This window comes from Cherax quadricarinatus, chromosome 54, assembly GCF_038502225.1.
Source record: "Cherax quadricarinatus isolate ZL_2023a chromosome 54, ASM3850222v1, whole genome shotgun sequence".
Lineage (NCBI taxonomy): Eukaryota > Metazoa > Arthropoda > Malacostraca > Decapoda > Parastacidae > Cherax > Cherax quadricarinatus.
In genome coordinates, this window is record NC_091345.1 from 13,793,084 (window position 1) to 13,816,485 (window position 23,402).

Consider the following 23,402-nt stretch of genomic DNA (forward strand, 5'->3'; position numbering starts at 1 on the left):
AAGTCCTTTTCGCAATCTGTATGGCTAAGTTCTACATCATTTAACTTATAAGTACTAGGGTTATGGGCACTCCCAAGCTTCAGAACCTTGCATTTATCTACATTGAACTGCATCTGCCACTTTTCTGACCAAGAATAGAGTTTGTTTAAATCCTCCTGAAGTTCCATAACATCTACGTTTGAATCAATTATCCTACCTATCTTTGTGTCATCAGCGAATTTACTCATATCACTAGTAATTCCCTCATCAAGATCATTGATATATATTATAAACAACAACGGGCCCAAGACTGATCCCTGTGGAACGCCACTTGTTACAGATCCCCACTCGGATTTAACCCCATAAATCCCCACTCGGATTTAAGAGGAGCGATTGGTGGAATGATGATGTAAAGAGAGTAGTAAGGGAGAAAAAGTTAGCATATGAGAAGTTTTTACAAAGTAGAAGTGATGCAAGGAGGGAAGAGTATATGGAGAAAAAGAGAGAGGTTAAGAGAGTGGTGAAGCAACATAAAAAGAGAGCAAATGAGAGATTGGGTGAGATGTTATCAACAAATTTTGTTGAAAATAAGAAAAAGTTTTGGAGTGAGATTAACAAGTTAAGGAAGCCTAGAGAACAAATGGATTTGTCAGTTAAAAATAGGAGAAGAGAGTTATTAAATGGAGAGTTAGAGGTATTGGGAAGATGGAGGGAATATTTTGAGGAATTGTTAAATGTTGATGAAGATAGGGAAGCTGTGATTTTGTGTATAGGACAAGGAGGAATAACATCTTGTAGGAGTGAGGAAGAGCCAGTTGTGAGTGTGGGGGAAGTTCGTGAGGCAGTAGGTAAAATGAAAGGGGGTAAGGCAGCCGGGATTGATGGGATAAAGATAGAAATGTTAAAAGCAGGTGGGGATATAGTTTTGGAGTGGTTGGTGCAATTATTTAATAAATGTATGGATGAGGGTAAGGTACCTAGGGATTGGCAGAGAGCATGCATAGTTCCTTTGTATAAAGGCAAAGGGGAGAAAAGAGAGTGCAAAAATTATAGGGGGATAAGTCTGTTGAGTATACCTGGTAAAGTGTATGGTAGAGTTATTATTGAAAGAATTAAGAGTAAGACGGAGAATAGGATAGCAGATGAACAAGGAGGCTTTAGGAAAGGTAGGGGGTGTGTGCACCAGGTGTTTACAGTGAAACATGTAAGTGAACAGTATTTAGATAAGGCTAAAGAGGTCTTTGTGGCATTTATGGATTTGGAAAAGGCGTATGACAGGGTGGATAGGGAGGCAATGTGGCAGATGTTGCAGGTGTATGGTATAGGAGGTAGGTTACTGAAAGCAGTGAAGAGTTTTTACGAGGATAGTGAGGCTCAAGTTAGAGTATGTAGGAAAGAGGGAAATTATTTCCCAGTAAAAGTAGGCCTTAGACAAGGATGTGTGATGTCACCGTGGTTGTTTAATATATTTATAGATGGGGTTGTAAGAGAAATAAATGCGAGGGTCTTGGCAAGAGGCGTGGAGTTAAAAGATAAAGAATCACACATAAAGTGGGAGTTGTCACAGTTGCTCTTTGCTGATGACACTGTGCTCTTGGGAGATTCTGAAGAGAAGTTGCAGAGATTGGTGGATGAATTTGGTAGGGTATGCAAAAGAAGAAAATTAAAAGTGAATACAGGAAAGAGTAAGGTTATGAGGATAACAAAAAGATTAGGTGATGAAAGATTGGATATCAGATTGGAGGGAGAGAGTATGGAGGAGGTGAATGTATTCAGATATTTGGGAGTGGACGTGTCAGCGGATGGGTCTATGAAAGATGAGGTGAATCATAGAATTGATGAGAGGGAAAAGGGTGAGTGGTGCACTTAGGAGTCTGTGGAGACAAAGAACTTTGTCCTTGGAGGCAAAGAGGGGAATGTATGAGAGTATAGTTTTACCAACGCTCTTGTATGGGTGTGAAGCATGGGTGATGAATGTTGCAGCGAGGAGAAGGCTGGAGGCAGTGGAGATGTCATGTCTGAGGGCAGTGTGTGGTGTGAATATAATGCAGAGAATTCGTAGTTTGGAAGTTAGGAGGAGGTGCGGGATTACCAAAACTGTTGTCCAGAGGGATGAGGAAGGGTTGTTGAGGTGGTTCGGACATGTAGAGAGAATGGAGCGAAACAGAATGACTTCAAGAGTGTATCAGTCTGTAGTGGAAGGAAGGCGGGGTAGGGGTCGGCCTAGGAAAGGTTGGAGGGAGGGGGTAAAGGAGGTTTTGTGTGCGAGGGGCTTGGACTTCCAGCAGGCATGCGTGAGCGTGTTTGATAGGAGTGAATGGAGACAAATGTTTTTTAATACTTGACGTGCTGTTGGAGTGTGAGCAAAGTAACATTTATGAAGGGGTTCAGGGAAACCGGCAGGCCGGACTTGAGTCCTGGAGATGGGAAGTACAGTGCCTGCACTCTGAAGGAGAGGTGTTAATGTTGCAGTTTAAAAACTGTAGTGTAAAGCACCCTTCTGGCAAGACAGTGATGGAGTGAATGATGGTGAAAGTTTTTCTTTTTCGGGCCACCCTGCCTTGGTGGGAATCGGCCAGTGTGATAATAAAATAAAAATACCTTGTAGTAAAACTCTGGGAGTGTTCCAGGTTAGCAGGTATAACTCATATTCAGGAGCATACATAATATTGTCTATATTATATATAACCATTATTAATATATTCCTTTTGATTGCTAAACCTTTATGGATCATACAGCACTTGTGTAATGAGATTTAATTAGATTTGATGCCATGTACTGTAGATATATTTTGTCAAGACACAGAATATATGCACTGTAAGCAGCTCTCAGCTATTTTGTAGGACTGATTTTCTACCGTCATTCAAAATACCCAGAACTCACTACACGGATATGGGTGCTCTTTGAGTTCCTAAAGAAACCTTTCATTATTGTGATGTCTTCATATTAAAATGAAAAACTATACTTAGTTTATAATGGATTTTAGTACACAGTACATTAATTTATGGATTGACCACAGCATATTTGATTGTGTTTATAAAACTTTTCTTTTGTAGGTGGTCCAGCATTGGTGTGTGAGCGTGACCCTGAGGGACTGACAGTAGTAGATGTGGCCTTGAAAAACAAACGTGAAGACCTGGTACAGCTCATGGATGGTTTTGTAGCCCTTTGGCTAACCCGACCCGACATCTACCCCAGACGGCGTGACCTCTTAGCCCTGCGTGGGTTTGGTCGCTTAGAAACTGTGGCAGAGGCACAAGAGAGTCTTGAACAGGACATTGGGCTGTTCCTTCAAGAGTACAGAAGATGTCAGGTAAAATCATGGGAAACTGTGGGTGTTCTTAATATATCATTGAGAAGTACTGAACCCTTAGGGGTCATAAAGCACCCGGAGAATAGGAGGCAAATAGGTCTGATCCAAGGAAAGGGCTTTAATTCCTTGGATCAGGAACCTATTAGTATCAAGGGACCCCACCCTTGAAGAGTAAAGGCCTTTCATTTGCTTGTTCTGCACTTAGGCCTGTCTTTTGTGTCCTGCATGTTACACATCATGAAGTTTACAGATCTTCAAATTTGGTAGACACAGCCTTTACAAATCTCACTTGTTGTACAGGGTGTGCTGCAGCAGATGTTCCAAGCAGTGAAAGATGGCGAGACAGCGAGAGCCCAGCAGCTGCTCTACTTTGAGAGTGACATCTTTTATTTAGTGGACCTACTTTGGCAGGGTAGGCTTGAGGTGAGTTAAAGAAAGGGAGGAGACAATAAAAAGGGAGTTGAAAACATAAACAGGAGAGATATTAGAGAGAATGTAAAATATTTGTGAGTAGAGGAACTTGAATATAAAGCATAAAAGTTGCATTTAGTTGTAAAACAGGATATAGTTGCACTGTGATTTATTTAGTGAATTTTTAGCTAATACATATGAAAAAATCTGGGTACCATGTTGCAAATCTTTTCTGCATCATCACTCTCTCTGACCTGCTGTGTACCTCTGTGTGTTTCATTCATTTTCATCTTGCCATTACCTTTTGCTTTATCTATAGTCATAAGTGGCTTCACATCTGTGTACTGTACTTCTGTTTTATAGTATTAAGTTTAGTCTTGGTTTAAGGTAGTTCAAAAGAATGTGCATACTTTGAGCTTTCCATAAAATTGTAACACTTATTAAAGGAAGGGGAAGCACAAGTTTAATTGATCACAGACAATAATAATAATAATAATATAATCAAATTTAGCACTAAACTCAGTGATGCCAGACAAGATCTTTCCACTGCCATCAACCTTCTCCTTGTCACCACATTTCAGGACCATACTTCATGCCATCATAAATGTGAACACCACTATAATGCTGTAGTCCCCCTTTTCTTTTATATCCTTTGAAACACCTTTCCACAGATAGTTCAGCACTCCTGTAAATTTCTTTCCTGCATTAATTCTGTGATTTAGCTTCTCTTTCATAGACTTAATGACTGATACATATCATTGGAAATTTGTAAATATTCACCTACACTTTCTCCCCATTCTTTCCTGCAGCTGTAACATGTAATCTTTAATTTCCTTATTCACATTACCTTTCTGCTTTCTACATTCACTTTCAACTTCCGTCATTTATAGTCTTTTTGACTCTTCTACCAATCTCTATATTTTCTTTTCTAATTACTCAGTAGCAGTGTGTCATTTGTAAATAACAGTTGTGATAACTCATTTGGTTTATCTTAGGACTACAACTCTCCCAAACACATTACATTCACTTATCTTGCAAATTTGTTTAAAAAACAAAAGTGTCATGGCAACATCAAAATCTCATTGGAAACTATTATTCTTCTTACCTATAAATCATGACCTCACTCAGAAAACTTCATACAGGCGTCTCTTGCTTTGAGGCGCTTTGCTTTAAAGCGCTTTGCTAATACAGCACTAAAATGCCATATTAGCGAAGCAAAAATATTTTAAGGTTAGCAATACAGTAGGACCCCCATATCCACGGGGGTGGATACCAAAACCATGGATAGTAGCAAACCCTATACAGTAGGGTCCATATTAGCAGAACACTAATACGGACATTTCAAATTATGACCAAAAGTTGTTATACGGCTCCCCTCGCCTGACTTTCTAATATGGTCACTGAGCCCCACCCAGTTTGTTTACATTTTCTGTGAGCTCTGCGTCTCTTCAGTATGTTTGGAAACTTTCTAGAATTTCAAATGTTTTAAAGTTATTTCAATTAACGAAGGAGTTCCATTCCTAAGGCCACGTCATTAAACGAATTTGTCACTAAGTGAGGAGTATACTATAATTACGGAGAAATAAACATTTCAATTGCAAAGATTACAATGTGGGGTTTACATATAATAGAATATTAATTACAGTTTGTGGTTTACAAATTATAAAATATGAATTACAAAGAAGGCCACTGGCATGCCTAGGCATTTCGGGCAGACTGATACTAATTCATACTCTATATTGACACAGGTTATGGAGCATACTGATATTAAAGTTAGGTAACTGTTGTGATTAAATAGAGGTAGTTAAAAACCATCTTTGATATTGTTTTAATGTCACCTTTGCATCATTTATAACATTTCTAGTATATTTTTAAATGTTTATACAGTAGTGTACTGTATATTGAAATAAACAGAATCGAGAAAATCACCTCTAATATGCATTATTTAGGTATAAATACTGGTCAGAGAGCCCGTCATAAGGCCGAGGCATCAGTAAGCGAGTACGTCGCTAAGTGAGGAGAGGCTGTACTCTGATAATTATACTTATGTGTATCTGTACCTAAATAAACTTACACACTGTGCTGGTGTTCAGGTATACATTAAAATTACTAGGAGTGTCTTATTAGTCTTGAGGATGCCATATGAATAATGTAAATAATAATAATCTTTCTTTCTTTCAACACATCGGGAGACAGTAATGGTGAAGCTGGAGATTTTGTCCAGGTAGTCGGGAATTATACGCAGGAAGGAATACATATAAATGACCTCATAGGGGACAGGAGCCGTAGTGGGGAAACAAGTGTAGTCAAAGATAAGATAAAACCAATATTGCAAACTAGAAATACCACAGGAAATAGCAAACAAGAGAACAACATCCAGTATTGGGCCCCTACTTAAACAAGATGGGTCCTACACAGATGACAGCAAGGAAATGAGTGAGCTACTCAAGTCCCAATATGACTCAGTTTTTGGCAAGCCGCTAACCAGACTGAGAGTCGAAGATCAAAATGAATTTTTTATGAGAGAGCCACAAAATTTGGTTAACACAAGCCTATCCGATGTTATCCTGACGCCAAATGACTTCGAACAGGCAATAAATGACATGCCCATGCACTCTGCCCCATGGCCAGACTCATGGAACTCCGTGTTCATCAAGAACTGCAAGAAGCCCCTATCACGAGCCTTTTCCATCCTATGGAGAGGGAGCATGGACACGGGGGTCGTCCCACAGTTACTAAAAACAAGAGACATAGCCCCACTCCACAGAGGGGGCAGTAAAGCAACAGCAAAGAACTACAGACCAATAGCACTAACATCCCATATCATAAAAATCTTTGAAAGGGTCCTAAGAAGCAAGATCACCACCCATCTAGAAACCCATCAGTTACACAACCCAGGGCAACATGGGTTTAGAAACAGGTTGCTCCTGTCTGTCTCAACTGTTGGATCACTACGACAAGGTCCTAAATGCACTAGAAGACAAAAAGAATGCAGATGTAATATATACAGACTTTGCAAAAGCCTTCGACAAGTGTGACCATGGCGTAATAGCGCACAAAATGCATGCTAAAGGAATAACAGGAAAAGTCGGTCGATGGATCTATGATTTCCTCGCTAACAGAACACAGAGAGTAGTCGTCAACAGAGTAAAGTCCGAGGCAGCTACGGTGAAAAGCTCTGTTCCACAAGGCACAGTACTCGCTCCCATCTTGTTCCTCATCCTCATATCCGACATAGACAAGGATGTCAGCCACAGCACCGTGTCTTCCTTTGCAGATGACACTCGAATCTGCATGACAGTGTCTTCCATTGCAGACACTGCAAGGCTCCAGGCGGACATCAACCAAATCTTTCAGTGGGCTGAAGAAAACAATATGAAGTTCAACGATGAGAAATTTCAATTACTCAGATATGGTAAACACGAGGAAATTAAATCTTCATCAGAGTACAAAACAAATTCTGGCCACAAAATAGAGCGAAACACCAATGTCAAAGGCCTGGGAGTGATCATGTCGGAGGATCTCACCTTCAAGGACCATAACATTGTATCAATCGCATCTGCTAGAAAAATGACAGGATGGATAATGAGAACCTTCAAAACTAGGGAGGCCAAGCCCATGATGACACTCTTCAGGTCACTTGTTCTATCTAGGCTGGAATATTGCTGCACACTAACAGCACCTTTCAAGGCAGGTGAAATTGCTGACCTAGAAAATGTACAGAGAACCTTCACGGCACTCATAATGGAGATAAAACACCTCAATTACTGGGAGCGCTTGAGGTTCCTAAACCCGTATTCCCTGGATTGCAGGCGGGAGAGATACATGATTATATACACCTGGAAAATCCTAGAGGGACTAGTACCGAACTTGCACACGAAAATCACTCACTACAAAAGCAAAAGACTTGGCAGACGATGCAACATCCCCCCAATGAAAAGCAGGGGTGTCACTAGCACGTTAAGAGACCATACAATAAGTGTCAGGGGCCCGAGACTGTTCAACTGCCTCCCAGCATACATAAGGGGGATTACCAACAGACCCCTGGCAGTCTTCAAGCTGGCACTGGGGAAGCACCTAAAGTCGGTTCCTGACCAGCCGGGCTGTGGCTCGTACGTTGGTTTGCGTGCAGCCAGCAGCAACAGCCTGGTTGATCAGGCTCTGATCCACCAGGAGGCCTGGTCACAGACCGGGCCGCGGGGGCGTTGACCCCCGGAACTCTCTCCAGGTAAACTCCAGGTATCCCACTGAGGCGGGGTGGTCCAAAAGGAAAAATGAAAGTTTCTCCTTTTACATTTAGTACAGGAGAAGGGGTTACTAGCCCCTTGCTCCTGACATTTTAGTCGCCTCTTAAAACACGCATGGCTTATGGAGAAAGAATTCTGATCCACTTCCCCATGGAGATAACAGGAAATAAACAAGAACAAGAACTAGTAAGAAAATAGAAGAAAACCCAGAGGGGTGTGTGTATATACTATATATATATGCTTGTACATGTATGTGTAGTGTGACCTAAGTGTAAGAAAAAGTAGCAAGACGTACCTGAAATCTTGCATGTTTATGAGACTGAAAAAAGACACCACCAATCCTACCATCATGTAAAACAATTACAGGTTTCCCTTTTACACTCACTCGGCAGGACGGTAGTACCTCCCTGGGCGGTTGCTGTCTGCCAACCTACTACCTAGGAAATAATAATAATATGCAATAATAATCACTGAGATGCATTAAATATTACGTTAATATAAACATTTTCATTAATCCATCTATGATATTTTTATCAAAATTATATAATAAACACGCTTTGTAACATATAAACATGATAAATACACCCTACAGTAGAATAAATTAACATTAATGCCTCCGAGATGTTAAGTGTATGAACCAAAACCAGACGTGTTCATCTGCTTGTGTACATAACTCCGTGTCTTTCTCCTCTCTCATTTACTTGTTCTCTTTATCTCGTTTATTCACTTTACCTCGTTTACTCATCTCTTGCCCTACATTAAGACTACAAATATTTTAAGGTAAGTAATGAATGTACTGTATATGCATTTTATCGCTCTAGGGTGCTTTAAATGTCATAGTATATTACGTGTAGGTGGGGTGGCCTAGCTGGCTACCATACTTCCCACACTTGACTTCTTACAGTAAATACTACTCGCCTCTCATCCTACATTAAGACTACAAATATTTTAAGGTAAGTAATGAGTGTACTGTGTGTGTATTTTAGTTTTGTTTTTAATGCCTAGTTCTATTGCTAATTTAATAAATGTTAGTGTAAACTTGTTATCTGGCATTTATATGCATTTATAAGTGGAAGAAATTGGCGTTCTGCTTTCCGGCGATGTCCACTTTCCGGCAGTAGCCTGGAACCTAACCTGCCGAGTAAGTGGAACCCTACCGTATATAAGTCCTATACATACTTATTATAAAGTTTAATTGATAAATTATGCACAGTAAGTGGAGAATTATCACTCTTTCACTGATGGGAAGCACTTCACGGCTTCTCTTAGGCTTTGAAGAACTGCCAGCTTGACTACTTTTGTGCTTTGTGGCCATTATTATCCAAAATTAAGAGGTATTTTTGGGCCACATTAAACAGTGGATAACTGAAATCGCGAATATTGAATCAGTGGATACGGGAGTTTTACCATGTATTACTGCAGCATTTTGTTATTATTTTTACTCTTCCATCATTTTTTAGGCCTAGTGCTATTGCTCACTTGGTAAATGATGGTGTAAACATGTTCTTATGCTTTTATATGCACTGGTAAGTGAAAAAAAAAAAAAGGGCTGTGATTCGCCTAAGGAGATATTCACTTTACAGCGGTGGTCTGGAACCTGACCCATCGCATTAGCAAGGTATGCCTGTTCATCTTTCAGCAGCTTATCATCTATTTCCTTCACATTTTCTAAATCCCAAAATGCAACAAATAATTTCTTTCAGTTATCGAAGTACATATTATACTGTATTGCTCATGTGTGCTACCATGCAAACATTCCCTTGCCTGTCTAAACTTATTCTCTTCTTTGGCAGTCATACCATACTTTCCATCTTACCTGTTTTTCCTTAGCTCTTCCATATGCTTTGCCAGGTGCAATATATCCAACAAATTTATCTAATTTTTTATATTCCAACTTGGGCCCTTTCCTTTTATAGTGAAACTACTACTCTTCTAATCCTTTTTGTTAATACTTAATCTCATTTTTTTTTTTTGGTTCGAGTTCACTCGTGTTTAAGGTATATTTTCAGTTACATCAGTAAATAATTTGCATACTCTGGTTCTCAGCATCATTATCAATGCTTAGCATAAACATATAACAAATGTAATAACAAATGTAATTGACATACAGTGCTCTATATCAAACTTTTTCAGAATCTTTAAAAATTACAGTAATTACTATTATTGCCCAGGCCTCTTAGCATGTTTGGGGTAAAATTCAATTTTAATATGCAATTAAAAATGTAATGTATATGCAGTAAAAGCACACACTTTTTTTTTGCAGTCATTATTATTACACACCATTCATAAAGTGCTTTATCTCTAGGGAGACGGGATGCCACTCCTTCACTGGGCAGTACTTCATGGGCGGGAACAGATAGTTAACCTTATCCTAAGAGCTCCTCAAGACCGACCTGCAGCTCACAATAACCACGTGACACAAAGGTTTGTAGAGGCGCTAATAATAATGGGTGTGGAGAAGGACCAGGCAGGAAACTTTTCCGACAAGGCAAGGTTTTTTTTTTCTAACCATTTCCTGTCAAGGCAGGTTGATACAAAGGAAATGCATTCACTTTACTGCACATGAATCCATGAAGAGAGTATGATACAAAGTTGCATATTCTGTATGACTCTGTCCCTCTTTCCTGTCTCGTTATTATTATTATACTTAATGAGAAGCACTAAACCCATAAGGGTCATATAGTGCCTAGGAGAGTGGAAGGTAATCAGATTCAAACCAAGGAAATGCAAGGTAATTCCAATTCTCATGATCATGAGCCTTTCACTGGCATCAAGGCACCTTTCTTGAAGGATCTCTCTTATGCATATCTCCCACATCAAAAGAACCAAGAGGGCAGATAGGAATAGAATTCAGAACCTCAGTCTACATTTCAGCATAATATGTAATTCTATAATAAACTGTCACACTGTATATCTTCAATGGGTTAATGTGTTGTGAGTTGTAAACAAACTCTCAAGTCACTTGGATTGATTGATGCATTACACATTAGCCTATGAAAATTAAAAGTGAAATGTGCAGTGGTCTTACTAAGCCACTGCACATTAAATAGAATAAGAGCATTCTTCTGGATTCTGATCATAGCTCTGCTAGAAATAGTTTCACTCTATAGGTGAAATGTTCTGTGCACTGGTACTGCTTATCTGAATATGAAAATGAGGAACATAGCTTTAATACCGTATAACAACTGTACCCACATTCTCTGGTTATTTTTTCAGTTTTCTTTTGTGGTACAGGTTTTGTCCAGATGATGTGAGGGATCAGTGGAGAAGAACACCCCTGCACTATGCTTCTGGCCTGCCTGACGGTGGTGCCATTGTTGCTGCTCTACTTGACTTGGGCTCTTCTGAACACACGCTTGATATGGTTCGTAAATTTTATTTGCAAAGTACATTACTAATTCTTCCCCTGTTTATTGATAAGGATATATAGAAATGCATCTGTAGTAGTATATTAAAATACACATGTAGGTAAAAGTGTTTGCTGAGGATTTTCTATGCTGTTATCAAAGTCAGCACTATACCCAAAAGGGTTATACAGTACTGCAGGGAGGAATGTGGGCAAGTAGAAATGTGTGAAGTGTAGGAGTGAGGGTTGTACAGTGGTAGGAGATAGTGGGGGTAGGAGAAAGTGCAAGAGTAAAATATAATTCTACAGTATTATGCTGTTGTGATCTTCCAACATTCTTTTCTCTTAATCTATTTGTCCAGTAATCTGTCTCTATCAGTATTTGGTTTCTTCAAACATTCTATCCCCACCAGTATTTTCTTGCCACCTCTCACCAATCTTGCTCTTAACAGGATGGACGTGAGCCTCTGGACTTCCGAGATGCCCGTGGCAGCCCTGCCCTGCTTACTCTCATGGACAACTTGAGAAATAAGGTTAGATATTACTGCAGAGAAAATGGTATTTAAAGTGTTGCTAATGATCCACGTGAGACCTAAATGTCACCATAAATTTCAGCCTTCTGGGTGTGGGTTGTTCATGTATTTGTCTAGTTTTGTGTACAGTACATATGTTCAGTGGCAGCTGGTCCATTGGGTAAAGCCTCGACTGAGGCTTAACCCAACGTCAGTATAACAGAAGTGTTTAGTTAACTTCAGTAATATCAAAAAAAATCTTGGCTGTTAATGAAACTAAGAAAGCTATTGTTTCAATTGTTTAGTTTCAGCCTTTAAAAGGAAGGGGGTGCCAGGATACTAGCTAATTCACAAATATCCTTCACGTAGGAGAAAGACATTTATGACACAGTGTGAGTAGTTAATGGTCCAAGTCAGACTGAAACGTCATAAGTTTCTTTCTCCTATGTGCAGGTTATTTGTGTCTTGTTCCAGTCACTATATTGTGCCTTTTTCTTCATACTGGTTAATTGCTTTTGATAATAATGATAATAATAATATCTTTATTATTATTATATGGGTGTGATCAGGGCCGGATTACCGCATAGGCAAACGAGGCATTTGCCTAGGGCCCCGCGCATTTGGGGGCCCCGCGGTCCAAGGGGTTCAGGGGCTCATCCAAGACTGCGCACATGGTGCAAGTGCAAAGGGGTCCCTACCTAAAAAGTTCAAGTGTTTGGAGAGTAAAATTGATTTTTAAAAATTAATCAAAACAAAAATAAATAATGAAATAAAATCAAATAAAAATAAATAAACCTAACCATAGATGGCAACACTCAACATGCCTTTGTTTACATCAGAACAGCTGTGTTTTCCCACTAATGGGTGAGTATGGGAGATTCCTCTCCAATTTTCTGTAGTAATTACACGTTATCTAGACTTGTACTGTGACAAATTAACTGAAGTGTTGTTGATAGACATTGATGTGTATGGATAAATGTTTGTTTTCGCCTCTAAATGTTAAGGGAGGTACCTGATAGGGTTACTTGACCAGTAAAGACGCATGGACCAGTAAAGACGCATTTTTGGTAAAAATACTATAAAGAAAAACCTAAAAACGCAAACTGACTTCCGTTTGTAGGTTTTAAAAGCACTTTGTCCTGTCTTTAAGTCTTTATCATTTCAATAACAGATCTCAATTGATTGATGTTCTACATCACTTCCGTCGCAAATGCTTAGTTTTCAAGTTGCGACGGAAGTGATGTAGAACATCAATTAATTTACTACATATTTCCCCAGAAACACTTAAGCCACATCAGAAAATCGTTGGTTGGGTGAAACTGAAAATTGTCCCTGCATTCTTTAATTCTCATGTCCTTATCTATGGTGGTAGGCCATATATCATGCAAAACATAATGATTAGTTTAGTTATGAAAATGGTAATATAAATACCATTGTGCATTGTTCTTGGACTCAGTATGATTTCTGTTTAAGTAAATTGGAGATCAATTAGGATGAATTAGTAAAATATTTGTAGCCCAAATCACTAACCTAATCTATGGTAAAAGTTCTGTATATGACTCCTTTCTGGTAACGTTTTGAATTTTTAGATGTGCAGCCAGAGGAAAGGGGGCTACAAGGGCCATATCCCCCCAGAAAAAAAATTTAATAATAATTAAAAAATTAATAATAATTGATAATGAAAAATTTGTATTTGCATGATTACAGACAGTGATACATCCTCATTATGGCATCTCGTGAACGTGATGTTGGACGTTCTTATGCGAGTGGGTCACAGAAAAGAAAGAAGAAAATTCAAGAAGAAGAACAGAAAAAGAAAGATGTAGGAAGCTGCAGAAAGATCACAGACATGCTCACGAAAACAGTTTCTGATGTTACCAGTACAGTTGAATCTGCAGATACGTCAGATCATACAGGAAGCCCTCCCTCCATTATTTCTCAGCCAGCATCTACTTCTTTTGTGTCTCCTCTCAATGTCTCAACAGACATTTCATCCACAGGATTTGTCTTAAAAGATCCTGCCTCATGGCCAAATGTAATCCCAGATTCTCTACGTAATGCTTTCATTGCAGAAAACTTCAGTCAAACTCTGAACATTGACTTTAGGAAATCAGCAAGGATTTATGATGATGGAAGTCGTCGTTGTTTAAAGTCATCTATGTTTTATAGGAAGCTTGCAAATTCAGAAACTGTGAAAAGATCATGGATGGTATACTCTGAAAGCTCAGGAAAAGTGTACTGTTCAGCATGCAAGCTATTTTCTACCAAAGAAAATACCTTCACACAGGGAAAATTCCAAGCGTTTCAAGGAACATGAAAACAGCACCACTCACAGGAGCTGCATTTTAGCCAGTGTATTTCGTGCACAGAAAAGAGGCTTATTGGATTCTCATTTGGAAAATCAAACTGAAAAAGAGCACACTTATTGGAGAAAAGTTCTAGAAAGAGTTGTTGCTGTTGTAAAATTCTTAGCTCTAAGAGGACTTGCTTTCCGTGGAGAAAATGAGGTTTTTGGTTCGGAAAACAATGGCAATTTCCTAGGGATCATAGAACTGTTAGCACAATTTGATCCATTCTTAGCAAATCATGTGTCACACCTTGGGAATGCAGGAAGAGGCACTGTATCTTACATGTCATCTACTATATGCAATGAATTTATTGAACTGATGACTAAGAAGGTCCTCAATAACATCATAGCAGCTGTGAAAACTGCAAAATACTTGGCAGTTTGGAGGAGGATATGTTGTGTATCTTTATACGTATATGCTTCTAAACTGTTGTATTCTGAGCACCTCTGCAAAAGCAGTGATAATGTGTGAGTGTGGTGAAAGTGTTGAATGATGATGAAAGTATTTTGTTTTTGGGGATTTTCTTTCTTTTTTGGGTCACCCTGCCTCGGTGGGAGACAACCGACTTGTTGAAAAAAAAAAAAAAAAAAGTGTAGATTCAACACCAGATATTTCACATACAGATCAATTGACATTCATTGTTCGCTTTGTCAACTCCAGTGGTAAGCCTGTAGAGCACTTTATAAAATTCATTCCTCTTTCAGGCCATGATGGAGAAACAATGATTAATGTAGTACTGGATACTCTGCTTGAACATGATCTCTCTATTATGGATTGCCGTGGCCAGAGCTACGACAATGCAAGTAACATGTCGGGTAAATATAATGGATTGCAAGCCCGTATCAAGCAAATCAACCCACTTTCTGAATATGTGCCCTGCTCAGCACATTCTCTTAATCTTGTTGGGTCATGTGCTGCTGAGTGTTGTGTCGCTGCAGTTTCATTTTTTGGACTTTTACAAGCACTCTTTAATTTTTTCTCTGCTTCAATGCATCGGTGGAGTATACTCAAGTCAACCATTCATGGAGATGTCATCAAATCATTATCAACAACAAGGTGGTCAGCGCAGCATGATGCAACACATGCTTTGAAAGACAGCTTTGCTGAAATACGTTCTGCTTTGATCCAAATACCAGAGGATGAAGACCAGACAGCAACTACAAGAAGCGAAGCAGCCAGCTTAGCATCAAAATTGGAAGATTTTGAATTGGCCTTACTCTGTGTGCTTTGGGACTGTATACTGGAAAGGTTAAATGCCACGAACAAGACACTTCAGAAAATTGAAGTTGAAATGGCTACTTGTGCTAACCTCTATGCAGGCTTAGTGGAATTTGTAAGCTCACTTCGCAATGATGAAGCTTTTGAAATGTTTGAAGAGAAAGCTAAACTGCTGGTGAAAGACTACAGTTACTGGGCTGATCATCAGCGGTCAAGGAAGAGGAAACGCAATTTTGAAGAGCCAGACAATGAAATTGTGTTGCTACCAAGGCAGAAATGTAAGACAGCTACATACTTCGTCATTCTGGATTCACTGATTACAGAAAAGAAAAGAAATCTACCAGAATCTCAGTGACAAGTTTGGATTTCTGTTCAAAATTACTACTATGCCAGATGCAAAATTGAGAGAAGCTGCATTAAAGTTGCAACAACACCTTTCAGCAGATGTTCAGGACACATTTGTTGAAGAAATAGTTCATTTTTCTGGGTATATGAATCAGATTAAAGCTCCACCTGAAAAATGTGCTCCCTCAGCTGCTTTGAAACATTTAAGAAATGCAGGTATCTCAGAAACCTTCCCTAATGTTGACATAGTGTATCGCCTTTACCTAACACTTCCAGCTAGTAACTGTGAAGGAGAACGTTCATTTTCTGCTTTGAAAAGAGTGAAAAACCAGCTCCGTTCAACAATGAGCCAAGACAAATTGTGTAACCTAGCCTTATTGACATTGAGTCTGATCTAACAAGAAATATTGATTTTCAGAATATAATTGATGATTTTGACAACATGAAATCCAGAAAAAAGTTTATTTAAGAAGTGCCTGTGAATATAAACAATTCTTTACTTTCTTGAGTTTATATGATTTGATAGTCTTATGCATGATGCAATGATAACAATAATGGTCAGTGATTTATAAAGGGAATAATAGTGCTGTAGTGGTTATGCTGAATATAATAGGTACATGATGTCACTACTTTAATAGCCTAATCTAGTAATACTATGCTGTCTTGAGTTTATTCTCTTTAAAATGCATGATTTAACAAGATAGTTATAATGGCTGTTGGTATATGGTTTTGGTTGTCTTGATGTACTTTCCCCATTAAATTTAATCTAAATAGCCAGAATGTATTTAATTAGACCTTAAACAGGCTCACACCGACCCCACCCCCCACCCCCCACCCCCAAGCTGGAAGGGGTCGCTTCGCTTACCCATAACTCAAAGGGGCCCCGCCAATCTGAATAGCCTAGGGCCCGGAGACTTCTTAATCCGGCCCTGGGTGTAAAGCTTGGGTTGTGAATGCAGCAGCGAGGAGATGGTTGGAGGCAATGGAGATGTCCTGTCTAAGGGCAATGTGTGGTGTAAATATTATGCAGAAAATTCGGAGTGTGGAAATTAGGAGAAGGTGTGGAGTTAATAAAAGTATTAGTGAGAGGGCTGAAGAGGGGTTGTTGAGGTGGTTTGGTCATTTAGAGAGAATGGATCAAAGTAGAATGACATGGAGAGCATTTAAATCGGTAGGAGAAGGAAGACGGGGTAGGGGTCATCCTCGAAAAGGTTGGAAGGAAGGGGTAAGGGAGGTTTTATTGGCAAGGGGCTTGGACTTCCAGTAGGCGTGCATGAGCGTGTTCGATAGGAGTAAATGGAGACGAATGGTATTTGGGACCTGACGATCTGTTGGAGTGTGAGCAGGGTAATATTTAGTGAACTGATTCAGGGAAACTGGTTATTTTTATATAGCCGGACTTGAGTCCTGGAAATGGGAAGTACAGTGCCTGCACTCTAAAGGAGGGGTTTCGGGATATTATCTGTTTGGAGGGATATGTTGTGTATCTTTATACATATATGCTTCTAAACTGTTGTGTTCTGAGCACCTCTGCAAAAACAGTGATTATGTGTGAGTGAGGTGAAAGTGTTGAATGATGATTAAAGTATTTTCTTTTTGGGGATTTTCTTTCTTTTTTTGGGTCACCCTGCCTCGGTGGGAGACGGCAGACTTGTTGTAGTAAATAAAGATTTTTTTTTTTTTCAAGTACATGTACAAGGTGTACAGTCCTAGCTGACAACAATGACATACTACTATATAGAAAGTCCCTTGTTATGCTCTGCATTTTGGGCAAGTTAGGTCAGTGTCCCAGGATGTGACCCACACCAGTCGACTAACACCCAGGTACCCATTTTACTGATGGGGAACATAGACAACAGGTGGAAAGAAACACGTCCAATGTTTTTACTCTGGCTGGGAATCGAACCCAGACCCTCGCCATGTGAAGCGAGAGCGTTAACCACCAGAGCCCCAAGAAATTCGAGCTGCATTCCTCTTCCTCATATCAAACCTAATTACCTCTTATTCCTCAGGTGCAGTATGACCTTTGCAGGTTTAGTGCTTTCCTTGGGAAAGCACTGAACCATTATTACAAACTTAAAAATGTATGTTTGTATTAGAAATTGTACTACCTCATATTAATAATAGAGTAAAATATTGAATGTTTGTAATCTACCACTCTTCACCTGTCTAGACTTAAGTAGTCTTTAAGTATTAGGTTAAGTCTGCCTTAAATGCCTTGGCACGATAGTGGCTTTCTTTGTACCAATCAAATTATGAAATGTAAACACACATTGTAACCTTAGCAAAGAAATAAGGTTTTGATTTTGATTTGATTTATATGAATGTAAACAAAGAACTTATACATAGGGTTGGTTACTATCTGCGGTTTTGGGCATCTGCAGCAGGTCTTGGAACGTACCATCTGCAGATATGGGGTGACTACTGTGTAATTTTTCTAGAGTTTCATATTATAACATCCTTATTTGGTTCTAAAAATAAGTCTGTCTACAGAAATCCCATTAAAAATAAATCAGTTTGATTTTTTGGTTTATCCTGGGTAATTTACACAAGTTACTCTGCAAGATGATTGCACTCCTTTAAAATTGTGTAATGTGCCTAAAATTATCTACTTACAGGTTTACAAGATGCCACAGCCAAATCCTTGGGATCCAGAAGTTCTGAGGACTCACCTTGACAACTTACGTAGGGAGCGTTTCCAGAACCACCACCACCATTCTCATCCCCACAAACATCATTACCAACCATGTATAGGTTACAGTAAGGGACCTCCATACTTGTCATCCTTATCCACTTCCCATGCCTACCAACATGATATGAGCGGGCATGGATGGCCATACCCAGCTCACTTTCCAACAGTCCCAGGTAGTAACTTCCACTGGCCACTTCCACACCCATCTGGACACCCAGCAAAAGAACAAAAGGGAAGTCAAAGACTTTGTCAAATTATGTAGCATCACTATGCCTTGACTACATTTAATTGAAATATGTTGCTAAGCATTGTTATATGCTGCTGTTGATGAAAATGTTTGCGGCTCCATGATTTTATGTGCACAGTTTAAATAAAAATTTTGTATATCTCTGCCATATCTCACTTTTCAGGGTGATGGGGATAGCTTTGTTTCAGTTTTGTATTGGACAGGTAGTCTGATAACTTTATTATGCTCCCCATACCTATCCTGATAGCTGCAAAATATCAGTGAGGCACATAATGAGTCCAGGAACTGGTCCTCAATATTTTATTAGTGAAACAAGTTAACACTAATAAAATATAAAAAAAAATATTGATGAGTACTAATAGTAATAAGATTGTTATGCAGTTTATGAATTTTGGTACATACACATTACTATGAAGCACATTCAGTGTTCAAGAGTCTCTTGTCAAAGAGATCAGCAAAGGGGCTCTGTTAATTAAGCAATTTAAATTGGCTGGGACTTAGTGAATAAGCTCTGTATACTTCATAGTAAACACTTCACTACCAACCCGTCTTGCTCAGCACATGTAAATTTCCCATCATATGGCATCTCGAGTTGAGAGGAATTTAGAGCAAGTTGGGTGTGGATTTCTTTGTCTGGTGTGTATGTATACATACATGCATATAAACATATATATATACTGTATATTCATTATATCTACTGGTAGGTTGCTTTACTCAGGGCTAGTAGAATTTGCATATTTATTATAGTGTATATCAAGTAAACTATTGTACACTATAGGATAAGCATTATATTAAATATCATTTTAATTCTTTATGTATTTTAATACTACTTCAAGTTTTATAATGCAAAAGTTTCAAATATCACATGCAAATTTTCACCAATCTGAAATCCTAGATGTATACGGCAAGTAAAAAAAAAAAATTAATGCAAAAATATCTTTTCGCTAGTTATATGTCGTGTGGTTCAACTTCTATTTTCGTGCAGTAATTTCATTAATATAGTCACTTGGGGCCTCAAACCTCTCCTTTCCACACTAAATAAGAAAAAGAAATACAGTTATTAGTAATTTAAAGCATCGAAATCTAAAACTTGCCAGATATGTGAAGTGGTGACTTCAGAATAATGTATATAATAAATAACAGCTTGCTGTTAACCTGTGTTTAAAAAAAAAAACACAATTATCTAGCCATCCATTAAGGCTAAAAATTTCTTATATGGTGTAGATGTCTAATACTGTAGCTATATTCACTAATATCCCACACTTCAGTAAGGGCACTTAAGATGATATTTCAGTCCATTTTGGTCCAAGATGGACTAACATACTGTTTACAGTTTCTTCTGTAAAATGTGGGTTGTTTGTAAATTGTTCCAGCCACAGTATTGTGACTTATTCCTACTGTAGTTATGCACCATAAACTCTCACATATGTGAGTTATGTTCCTGAAATCAGCACTATATATAAAAATTGCTATATGTAAAGTGAAGAGCATATGGGAAGAATAGTTATGTTCTTTGCTTCTTAAAAAAAAAAAATCAATTTTTTTAAATGTCTTATTTAATCAGAAAACAGTTTTTGATACATTGTTGATGGCATTTCTTGTTGATCTAGGCCTAGTTGGCCTGGTGGGTTTAGCACTTTTTCATTATAACAACAATATTAGGCCTAGTTGGATGTAATGAGGTTTAGACAATCAAAGAAGAGTATGTGTATATAATAAGGTTTCATAAAACAATTTCTTGTAACTTAAATTTTGGTGGTTGATGCATGATGTTGACAGTAGGAAAAGGTTTCTGTGGTCATACTGGGCCAAGGTGGATGGCTGTGGGCAGCAATTATTACTTACTGGAATCTGCTGGTATTCTATAATGCATTTTTTTTTTTTTACCCTGCAACATTTTATAAAGCTGATAAGACATCATCAGCTGCTTCTTGTTAGTCCTTTCCAATAAAAAAAATTAGCAGTTTTAGTAGCACCATGCAGCATTTTGCATGTGTCTTGGAGTGTCACCTGTTTGGGTTCAGGTTCTTTCTCATCCTATCTGGGAATTTGAATTTCTCCAACATTTCCTCTGCAACTTTTTCATCGTCATTGCTAAGATTTCATTCATATCTTCTGCCTGCACGTCTTCGAAGCCCTTACCTGGCACTCCTTGCCAGATATACAACTTTCTGAAACTGATTCTCTCTTGACGGTAAAACTGAAATTATTCACTATACAGTGGACCCCCAACATTCGATGGCATCGACATTCGATAAATCCGACATTCGATGCATTTTAACGCAAAAATTTTGCCTCGACATTCGATGGAAAACCCGACATTCGATACGATTTGTACGAGACGTGTCCATGTGTGGCCTGAACTGCCCCGTGTGTGCCAGTGTTTACAAGCCAGCCAGTGTGCGCGCATCTAAGGATACATTCGGTACATTCCATATTATCACTGTTTTTGGTGCTTGTTTCTGCAAAATAAGTCACCATGGGCCCCAAGAAAGCTTCTAGTGCTAACCCTGTGGTAAAAAGGGTTAGAATAGTATGGAAATTAAGAAAGATTTTGAAGGGTTTGGGGCTAACCTTGAGAAGCCTATGCCAGTTGTGGACTCCATTGTGCCTACTTCAAAAATTAAGGAAATGTGTGCACAGTGCATTGAACTGCAAACCTTTATGGTTGAAAATCACCCTAACACAGCTATTGCAAGCCATGCTGGTGACTATTACAATGACAGTGTTGTGGCCCATTTTAGACAAATCGTAAAGGAACGGGAGGTACAGAGCTCTATGGACAGATTTGTTGTGTGACAGAGGTCCAGTGACTCTCAAGCTGGTCCTAGTGGCATTAAAAGAAGAAGGGAAGTAACCCCGGAAAAGGACTTGCTACCTCAAGTCCTAATGGAAGGGGATTCCCCTTCTAAACACTAACACCATCCACACTCCCCTCCTCCCATCCCATCAATCATCACCAGATCTTCATTAAAGGTAAGTGTCAATTATTCTATTGTTATTAATCTACTGTTATTGTTGTTATTGTAATTATTCTATTGCATTAAACTTAATATTTCATGTGGTAAAATTTTTTTTTTCAAACTTTTGGGTGTCTTGCACGGATTAATTTGATTTCCATTATTTCTTATGGGGAAAATTAATTCGACTTTCGATATTTTCGACATTCGATAGCTCTCAGGAACGGATTAGTATCGAATGTCGAGGGTCCACTGCACTAGGTCATAATTTTCTCCAGCCTGCACTGATTGTTGCTTGGGACACTTGATCCCATGCAACCTTTACTTTGGCTGTTGCATCTACAGTTACATTTATACCAGAACTTGGGCACTCTAATCACTCTGCATTGTCATTCATTGTTGTGAGGAGTTTCTGCATTCTTCCCCCTTTTTCTTAAGTCGCTCTTTGATGCAGTGATTGTATCAAAGATGTTATATCTGGTAATTAAATCATTCTTCATATTTAGGTCTCTAGACTGCGAGACTTGAGGATGGCAATGGAAATTGTCAAGAGTGAGGAGACCTTGAATGAAAGCTCTTTTGGAACATGTACATCTTGACTGAACAAAAAAATGTTTGAACCACTCAACAATAGGACCTTATTCATCCATGCTGCCTTGTCAGCTCCTAAATAACAGGCAAAGTCATTTTTTTTTTTTTTACCTTTAAAGTGACAGGGGTTCTGGGAATGATAAGTAAGCATCAGTTTACACTTTAAATCATGTGAATAAGTGCACAGAAACAAGCTGAAACAGTTTTTTGCTGCCTTGAATCCAGGTTCACTTTTCTTCTGCTTGGTGATGCAAGTTCTAGATGACTTTTCTAAAATACGCCTGTCTCGTCAGCGAACACAAGTGTGTCTAATTTTAGTCAGCTGAAATTCACACAGGGATCATAGTTTGAATAAAATTTTGATAGCGACATAAAAAACTATAGATGCACATCATGAGTATCTACTTTACAATGGTGTTTTTCCATGTTTATATGATATAGTAGCTGAGGTATAAAATAAGAATAATAAATGAAGATTATTTCTTTGTAAAGGTTACAATGTGTAATTACAGTTTTGGTTTGTTAAGTACAGAGAAAACCACTATCATGCCGGGGCATTTCAGGCAGACTAATCCTAACACATAATAACTACTTAAATCTAGGCAAGATATGAGTGGTTAACTTTTTAATAAATCTTTATTAAAAAGTTAATGTGAGGTAGTCAAGGTGGAGGTTTATGTTGTGCTATACTGTACATAGTAAATGTGTACTGTTATCTTGTCTAGTTTTAAGTAGTTACTGTGTACTGGGATTAGTCTGCTCGAAATGCCCCGGCATGATAATGGCTTTCTTTGTACTTAGCAAGCCAAAATTGTAATTACACATTGTAACCTTTACAAAGAAATAAATCTTTAAGAATAATAATCTTGAAGTTGCACATAATAAAAACCAGTATTACAATTAATGGACTAGTAATATTTCATGGATTGGCAGATGTTTAATAGACTAAGTAGGAGAATGAATAGTATGAGCAGATCTCATGAATAATTTCCTGTCTTGGATTATCTCTGGTTGGTTGCTGTCACTTTATGAGAAACTTTCATGGACTGTATACTATGCTTGCACTAGGAATTGGTGTATCCCATATTTATTTATGTAAAACACTGAACCAGCATTGGTCATTCAGTGCAAAGACTGATGGAGGCTTGATCCTCCATCCACTTGAGGTGAGAAGACATACTACCTAACACTGT

The 23,402-nt window shown here is 38.6% G+C and overlaps 1 protein-coding gene across 1 annotated transcript in view; it reads left to right on the forward strand.

The window, feature by feature from the left end:
- Positions 1 to 21,441, forward strand: part of LOC128699147 (uncharacterized) — a 46,536-nt gene extending 25,095 nt beyond the window's left edge. Inside the window, exons 9-14 of the mRNA XM_070096651.1 lie at positions 3,036 to 3,292; positions 3,593 to 3,715; positions 10,256 to 10,374; positions 11,185 to 11,314; positions 11,749 to 11,829; positions 18,338 to 21,441. Coding sequence (XP_069952752.1) covers positions 3,036 to 3,292; positions 3,593 to 3,715; positions 10,256 to 10,374; positions 11,185 to 11,314; positions 11,749 to 11,829; positions 18,338 to 18,673 — 1,046 coding nt within the window. The 3' untranslated portion in view covers positions 18,674 to 21,441. The remainder of the gene's footprint in view (positions 1 to 3,035; positions 3,293 to 3,592; positions 3,716 to 10,255; positions 10,375 to 11,184; positions 11,315 to 11,748; positions 11,830 to 18,337) is intronic.
- Positions 21,442 to 23,402: the final 1,961 nt, after the last annotated feature.